Source organism: Hippocampus bargibanti, linkage group LG07, assembly GCF_051943395.1.
Source record: "Hippocampus bargibanti isolate YZ-2025 linkage group LG07, ASM5194339v1, whole genome shotgun sequence".
NCBI classification, from domain to species: Eukaryota; Metazoa; Chordata; class Actinopteri; order Syngnathiformes; family Syngnathidae; genus Hippocampus; species Hippocampus bargibanti.
This window is the reverse complement of record NC_142740.1, coordinates 13,696,029-13,705,199: the sequence shown is the minus strand read 5'-3', so window position 1 is coordinate 13,705,199 and position 9,171 is coordinate 13,696,029. Positions and strand designations below refer to the sequence as shown.

The following is a 9,171-nucleotide window of genomic DNA, read 5'->3' as shown; positions in this document are numbered from 1 at the left end:
CCTCCCTCCTTCCCTCCTTCCCTGTCTCTCACTATCTCTTTCTTTCTCCCTCTCCCTCTCCCGCTCCCTCATCCTCTCTCTCTCTCTCTCTCTCTCTCTCTCTCTCTCTCTCTCTCTCTCTCTCTCTCTCTCTCTCTCTCTCTCTCTCTCTCTCTCTCCCCCTCCCTAAATATTGTTTCAGATTTGCAAGGCCCATTTTCAGAGTGAGGGGTTCACGTCCGAGGTTCACGGGCCTGTTTATGTTCCCACTTTTCATCTGCACTGTTTATTTGGGGAAATGGAGAAAGGAATGCCTGCTCCTCTTTTCCCCTGTCTTTACACCAGACACGGAGTGAGAGTTTAGTCTGAGATAGAGACCCTCTGCTTTGCTTTATGTCCATCACCTGTTCAGGGGTTTCATGTGGAGATCCCTTAGAATATCTGTCTGTTTTTTCAAGACATCTTTTTGGGAATAATTGCTGCTGAAGCAAACCGTGCATCTGACTTGTGACATTCTTACGGGACATTTGATCCCACAGACCCAAGGTCTTATTAGAAGGAGGGAAGCCGCACCGCCTTTTTAACGCAATAATACACTGAATCTGAAGCAGATTCACAGGCCACGCACTGATCAAAGTGTAAACTCTGTTTGTGTGTAAGAGGGAGAGAGAGATAGAGAGAGAGAGAGAGAGAGAGAGAGAGAGAGAGAGAGAGAGAGAGAGAGAGAGAGAGAGAGAGAGAGAGAGAGAGAGAGAGAGAGAGAGAACTGAGTGGGTGCTCGACTAGTGAGACAGACGAAGGGACACTTCGCATCTGTTTGCGTCACACAAACTTTACTGAGTCGGTCATATCGGTTTAGATGCGTTTGCTAGTTTAGGGATAGCTGTAACAGCTGTCTGGCAACAGTTGAAGACAAGGACAGCATCATTAAAGGGCAACCAACGTCACTTTTTTGTTTTTTAACTGACATAAAAAAAAAACTTTTATAGCGTCTAAAATACCCAAAACACGCAGGCTGATATTTTTATTCAAATGCAAAACACCAATAAAAATGACTTAAAGTGTCCAAAATCTGCAAAAAATAGAGCTGCGAATTGGGCATTTTCAGAAAGTCCCGCCCCCAGTTCGTGACGTCACGCCAAGACGTCTTGCATTGCTGGAGAATAAAAACAATGGCTTCAGATTCGGAAAATATGCTTTCTTGTTACACATCCAGTTATGAATATGATTCAAATAGTTCTGAAGAGGAGAGCATACATGTTTGCAATCGATTAAAGAATTTATTCCGTGTCATTTTGACGCAAACGGGCGGGGAGGGAATGTCTCGCCTAAAAAGAGGTAACAAAATGGCCACCGAGCTGTGAGGAATGAATCAGCCCGTTTCCAAAGGCTGATAAATGATTTCCATGGAGCTTGGACTCCCTCTGCTGACAGCTTTTGGATGTAACACACGGTTATTAAAAATAACAGTACAGCAAAATACATTCACGTGATGGAAAGACGCTACAATGTGTCTTTTTTACATTAGGAGACAGTCCTTTTCTGACGTCACATGAGGACTCGTCACCAACTCAAAAACAAGACTTCCTGAATGTTCAGCGCCAGTCTTAAAACGTAAAATATAGCTATATGTGGTGGAATCTTATTAAAATACGCCCAGTAGAAGTCATTTTACAAATTATGGACACAACTTGTCCGGAGACGTCGGTTGTCCTTTAACTTACCAGTAATCTTTTTCATGAACTCTAAACTCACTGTCCAGCCCATTTCCCACTCAGTGCTGCACTGACTCCCTCAAAAAGATTTGTCAAATGGCTCCTGCATCGTCTAGCATCATTCCTTTGCGAATTTGGTCCAGCCTTTAATTCCCACCCAATTATCCTGAGTGCTCCAACGTTTCTCCCTCTCATTATAACAACAACCCCTTTCTTCTCTCCTTCTTCTTTCCCCCCCTTTTTTTTGCAAAATGTGATTGCGCTGTAAACGGTGTGGCCTCTCTGCAACTGAGTTCAAATTCTCTCTTGTCTTGCTTCAGTCTATTCCAAAGATCATCAGATGTCTTTATCCAAGCACGGGGCACTCACTCCCTTGGCCTTGTGATCAATGTATTTATTTTTCCTCAGAGGGTCCGCGCGAGACATGATCACCATTTGCAAGATGTCTTTTTAGGACTTGATCTCTCACCGAGGGAGAGTTCATGAAATAGTGCATGCATGAAATAGTGCATGCATGCTGTTGTGTGTCCACTGATTGTTTGAAGAAGCCTGACATGAAAGGCAACCGCATTAGGGAGGTCGAGTTTCCCCCTCTTGATCTGGAACAGAAAAAAAGACAAGATGGGAGTTGAAGTAATAAAAGTACTTGATATCAAGCTGCAAGTTTAATAAACCACCCCATAAATCGAGAGTTGGGGCAGAGGTAATGAAACGTAGTGGACTTGGGCTTGTGCAGGAAATGGCTGGGAGAGAGCCTGAGGGAGGGGAAGAGGCAGACTTTTTCTTATAGAAGAAGGGAAGCAGTAACAGTACAAAGAGTGCTCAGTGTTTTACCTAAGCGTTCCTTTCTCGTCCTATCTGAATGCTGCTTTAAATTTACCATAAGACAATAATGTGCACGCTGCCATTCTTTTGTGCTGCATTCAGCCAGGGAACGTGGAATGGCTCTCTCAGCCCAGCCCGAGTATCTCGCACTCTACTGTCTCTCTTCCATTCCTTGGAGCTTTGCACCCCCCCCCCCCCTCCTTGCCACCGCCTCTTTTTTCACGAGGAAACTTGTTCCCCTGCTCTCGTCACCAAAAGGTTTCCCATCTGCTTCCGATTACCTTTGGCTGCAGTTGGTGAGCTGCCAGCCATCTGGGCTCGTGTGGCGTCTCCGTTTGCTCTTCTCTTCCCCAGACGGCTTTGAGGGAGGGAGGAAAGGGAGGGGGAAGCAAACTTTTCGAGCAGTGAGAAGTGTAAGAGTTTAGCTGACACTGCAATGTCGAATCGGAAAAATGAGTGTCCACTCAAAGAAAGGGATCCCTATGAAAATGAGACCAATGATCCTGGTTCTTATCTAACTTGTTATCTTATCCAATATTATTGCAACTATTGGAAGATGGGGACCAATACTGTTTGTATTTATTTGTATTATATATATACAGTAAAGTCTCGTTATATCGATATTCAAGGGAGTCCGAAAAAATATCGATATAACCGGGACTATCGATATATCCGATCCTGTTTGCATGTAATTTTCTCCGTGCGTGCATAGAAATAGTATCGATATAACCGGGACTATCGATATATCCGATATCGATATAACGAGACTTTACCGTATATATATATATATATATATATATATATATATATATATATATATATATATATATATATATATATATATATATATATATATATATATATATATATATATATATATATATATATATATATATATATATATATATATACAGTAAAGTCTCATTATATCGATATCGGATATATCGATAGTACTGCTTATTACGATACTATTTCTATGAACACAAGGTATTTTTTCTGACTCCCGAGAATATCGATATAACGAGACTTTACTGTAAATATATATATATGTGTGTGTGTGTGTGTGTGTCCACAAGTAGCATGCCACTTTTCATCTGTAAGCTTCAGTCTTGAAGCATCGGAAAATGTAAAAAAAAAAGTATCTTTGTCAATCACTAAATTGCCTTGGCCGAGATCATGTTTTTGATCCCCAAAAAGCATTACCATATGATCAAAATTGAGTTCAGACTAGGAAACATTTCACTGAGAGTAACAGTATGATGTGTGCTATTTATGATTACAACGACCTTGGTGGGAAATTACTGAAACTGTATCTTACACTCCTGTCTGTGTTCTTTCATCCATTTTCTTTTTGGAATGCTTTGGAAATTTTGAACACTGTCTGATGGGATACATTACGGTCTGTCATGGCCTTACATTTGTAGTTCCCAAATTATACAGGAGTTATTGTTTTGTTCACCATAAATTGGCTGGTATACAGTATAAGGTCCACTGTATATCGAGTGATGCAGTAAAACATGACAAAATTGTCAAGCATGGGTGCATTCAAAGAATGGTGTGGCATTTAAATATCAAAATGCATCTTCTCTAAACATTTTTCTCATCTGTTCCTTCTCTTTGTCGTAAGTCATTTCTTCCTTGATACCAGCACCATGTTTTTTGGTTCAATTAAAAAAATGCGGTGAAGTATATCAGATGTGGAGATTCTAAACTTGATCTAGGGAATATGTTTTTTGACAGAATTTTAGCAAGACTGCTCAGATAATATGAAACCTTTGTAGAGGTGTAGTATAGGGGTGAAAATGAAACAGTCTCTTTGTAATTTACACCATCTTCTGAGAGCTAGCCAGCTAGCTTGCTGACAATACATAGGGGAACGAACATGTGCTCCTTAAATATTTACTCACTTTGATACCAAACTCAGACTTGGTGGTGCAATGTACTCTTCCGAATGCTTATCAAGTTAGCAATGTAGTTGATGAATCGTAACTCTTGTCTTATCGGCTCCTTTAACGTTTCCGCTGAGTCTCAAATGGACTCGACTGTAGTAGCAGTTGACTTGCCAGAATGTTAGCCAATTATAATCTGCACAGTCAACATGCAACCAACAGCACAGCCAGCGAGCATAGCGGTGATGGCAACCTGCTGCTCCTCTCAAATTGGCTCATTTTACCCCTACATCTCTGACATAATACCCATCTAAGTCCCTGTTTGGGCATTAAGCACAGATTTTTAAAGCGTCAATGCTTCCTTTGTGCTTGAACTCTCTCCGGTGGGCAGACAGCTTAAGGACTCAGGCCCATGGGGCATCAGGTTTGAACTTGCTGTTGTCTTTGACCATCAGAGTGAAAGATACGGTGTTTGGCCTTTGCCTAAACCGGGATTGATTAGCTTTGAGACGTGCAATACTCAGAGCTCATGACCCTAACCCTTCTGGCTTTACGTATTGTAGAACTCCTTGATTTCTCACAAAGCCTGCATTTGCCTCGTTTTAACTCTTTCTTCAAACTCCCTCATGTTGTCAAACTTTCCCTTTGCAGGGCTGCGACCAAGAGTTTGCGCCTACATTTGCCTTCAAACTGATTTTTTTCGTGGGTCTGCATCTAGAGACCTTCTCCTGGATCCATCATTACCTGCTGAGAGAGACGCTCGAGAGAAGCTGTCATGTCTGACTCCACACCACCCCAGGGCATGGTTAATCAGACTGTTGAGCTGTCCCACTGCTAGGCGAGGGGGCGCCAGAGAGGGCAGGAGACATGTTGGGACAGACGCCCGGGAACCACTGCACTGAATTCTGTTACTATCGCTACTTCTGTAATGATCATGGAAATACTGTGGAGGACTGCACTATTCTGCACTGTCGCTGTCGTCATGGATGCCGCAGAGGTCGCAGGAGGTCGCAGAGATGAGTTTGCTCAATCACAAGGTGAGAGGAGACGGTTACGATTTAGCAGTTTTCTGTAAACCCAAACACTAATCCTGCCAGGGAGATTACATTCAGCAGTTTCATCCACAGTCCCCGTGTCTGTTCTTATTACAACAAATCTCCCCCCCCCCCCCCCCCCCCAAAAAATGACAAAACTTTATTTTGACTATTTATTAGACAAAGGAAACATAAAAGCAGTTATTGTTGATGTGATCCAATTATGGATTTAGAAAGTGATTCGGGAATTGAAAAGCATGCCGTGGAGCACCATTCCCGAATTTGTTCGGGTTTTGGTTTTTCTTGCGGGGGGTGCCGATAAAGAGCTGGTCAGACCTCTGACAATGTTTTCCCTTCCACAGGGGGGCAGCATTTGCCTTTTGTCATGTTATGTTAGCGCTTTGTTACAGTTTTGGCTGTTGTTCGCGCTATATAAATCAAGATGTATGCATTGTATTGTGTTTTATATAGCCACCCCCATTTCAAGCTCATATAACTTCAGACCCGTATAACTTAGGAATTAACTTTTTTCTGATTAAATAGTCTAAGGCTTCTTACGCTGAATTGAATGTTTATTTAGTCAAAACTCAATATTCTGTGGTCCTGCAATTTGAATGAAAATGACAAAAACCCTGACACTGGAGTGTACACAATTTTGCACATTGTCTGGCAGTGAATGAGTTATACACTCCCGCAGCTTTGTTTGTAATACTGTGCTGTGCACTTGATGGAATTCAACTTTATAGGGGTGAATAGATGTAATTTGATACCCATCCATCCATTTTCAATACTGCTCAGTAGGTTTACGGGTGAGTTTTTATCCATCCCAAATGACTTTGGATGAGAGGCAGGATCCACCCCAGAACGGTTTCTGGAGGGTGATAAGGTAGTGTCCTTCCCGGCCCATCCCACTCCCACAGAAAAATATCACGTCTCGTCCCAGTGCCAGACCATTGAAAAAAAGATTATGTCCAAGTCCTGGTAAAAAGAGTCCAATTATCCCATTTTGAGGAAAGGCAACATTAAAACTGGCTGTGAATGTGTCCGATTTTTACTAGATAGTCTCACACTCAGTTGCCTCCAATTGGGAGTTTTAAGATAAGGGATTCCCAGAAAAAAAGGTCGACCTCTAATTGTCGGCAGGTTATTGCAGGGCACCTTATATGATATACTGTATAAACAAACACAATATTTTATATATGGTGAATTATTTTGTGGTCTGGATTCCTTGTCACAATTCTTGACATTGTGATGGGGGTCTGACCACCTTTAAAGTTTATATTGTTGATGGCTCATGCTCAGCAAAGATCAACATAACTTGAATTCCCCGCCTCCCCTGCATTTCCTTGATCCAGCACACCCTCTTCACAAATCTAACATTTGTTGCACAGACGCGTGGCTGCCCACCTCACGTTTTGCGAAACAGATCTGCGTCTCTCAGTGTCCCCTAACCCCCACATACACTTAAGTATCGAATTACCAAAATCCCCCTCAGGGAAAGAGTGCACATGTCGAGTTACCCTGAACAAGGATGTAATTGTATATTTCCTAAACATGACCTCTAACCCCATCACAGCCAGTTGTCTTAAACGTTTTCTCTGCTGCTTTTTTAGGAACCACACCTTTTAAGCTATAGGTTTTCTTTTGCACAAAGTTTTGGTTCGAGGTCACATATTGAGTATATCAGGATAGAAGGAATACAAAATTATTTATCCTGGGACAATAATGTCAATATCTCCAAACTCACTGTTCAGGCTCGTTGCAATTTACAGTACATATGAATAAAGTGCAGTTTGCTGACATGCACTGAGAATTAAACTTCTGAAATTCACTTGGGATGCGTTTACCTAAAGTTTGTGGTGGCCACAGCAGCCTAGTTCCAGGCCACTGTGGAGAGAATAGGATGGTCAAGAGAGAACGCAAGTGGATGGGACAGACAAATGTGACAATCTGTGATTTCTGTGGTTGACTTGTAAAGTGTTTAAATTGTCCAAAAATTACCACGTCTGTCACAGTCTGTCAGCTACATTAACACAGACTTAATAGAGTCTATCAAAACTTGGAGATGGTCTATCGTGCAGTGGGAGCCTTATATATGTTCCCAGCATCTCACAAAGAGAGCGATAGGGGGAGAGAGGAGGGGGGTGCTAACACACTAAGCAATGAATACGTAAATACCAGGCTGTCTTGCATGTTTTGGTACAAGTGTTGAAGTTATTGTTTAAACAAACAAAAAAAACAAACTATGATCAAACATTTGTTGAGTGTCAGTGGGTGTCCCCTCCACTGCCGCCAACTTTGGAACCACAAACATGTGGGTCCTTCTCAATGTGAAGGGAACAAACATGGAAAACGTAGACTTACAGAGAATTATGATGATGCAATTTGGCTTCTACACAGACAACATATGGGCACAAGTTAACCTAGTTCCCCCCCCTCATGAGAGAAACACCCTGACTGTGCATACGAGGGATGATTGGAGGGCCTCTTATTCTGGATCATGGCTGACCTGCTGCATTTCTTACAACAATGATTCATTTCAGTGTTGTCATCCTTTGTATGAGCGCTACTTTATCTTTTTATAAATATTGCGCGCCCACTTCTTTAAAAATCTTTTATTGTGACGTAATAACTGGAAAACTCCACCCACTCTTGAAGTATATCACCGCAGATCACTGCTCCTGTGACTATTGTTTCAAAAAGACCCTTTTGGTCTGAGCGTCTGTTGACCTCATGCCCCGTGTAGAGGGAGGACCATTTTCCATCCAGAGTATTTCCTTCCACTGCTGATAAGCGAAACAAGGATGATGCCCTCTTAGTAGATGTTTGGAACCATTTATGAGATGGCCTAAATTTAGCACGTTCACACCTTTCTATTCTCGTTAGTCTTGATGTATGAAAAGATGAAATCTGCAGTCAAAAGCATTCAAGTTTAGGAACCTTGGCAAAACAGAAATAAATGTGCAACCCAGATTTTGAGGTTCATATCTTTATCATTCTATTGGTGGTGGGGTGAGAGCCAAAAGTTCCATCTGATCATCTACGTGGCGTGAATGCAGAAAGGGAATGACATGCAATTGTAAACAAATACTAGTACTTGAAATTGCAAAATAATGTCAAAACCTTGATTGCATGATCAGTAAAATTAAACAAGACTTTTTTTTCGTCATTTAGTTATTGAAATAAAAAAAATGTATTTCTAGTTCAGGAAAGGCTAGTGCAAAAGAAAAACTGCTTCTCTAGACAACATGATAGAATGTGTTTAAAACAGATGTCACTTTTTTTAGATTTGAAGTCAAGAGGTGTGTCCCCGCATGCCTTTGGAATAATCTGCAGTCAATTAATATATAAACACGAAAACTGTTATCACTGTCTTACCATGCATGTAAATGGCTCTCCTCTAAGTGAATGAATGTGGTTAAGACAAAATGTTGTTATGCTGTGAATATACCCAAACAGCACTGCACTGCAATATGTGTTGGATATTGATTACTATGACTTAAATCAGGGGTGTCAAACTCATTTTTTGCCGTGGGCCACATTGTAGTTAAGGTTTTGTCTTGAGGGCTGTTATGAATTTGGGGAAACCATTGGAATGTTTCATCTCCCCCACATATAAGATACAAAACGCACAACAAATTAATGAATAAAGGTTATCAAATCTAAAGTCAAGAATAATGACTATTTTTGTGGTTTACATATGACAATTTGAAATTTTGGTTCAAACTT

The 9,171-nt window shown here is 41.3% G+C and overlaps 1 protein-coding gene across 1 annotated transcript in view; it reads left to right on the top strand.

Annotated features, from left to right (window-relative positions):
• adamts10 (ADAM metallopeptidase with thrombospondin type 1 motif, 10) overlaps window positions 1–9,171 on the top strand; it is a 61,333-nt gene that overhangs the window by 2,978 nt on the left and 49,184 nt on the right. The window contains exon 2 of the mRNA XM_088999835.1: window positions 5,060–5,445. Coding sequence (XP_088855961.1) covers window positions 5,337–5,445 — 109 coding nt within the window. The 5' untranslated portion in view covers window positions 5,060–5,336. The remainder of the gene's footprint in view (window positions 1–5,059; window positions 5,446–9,171) is intronic.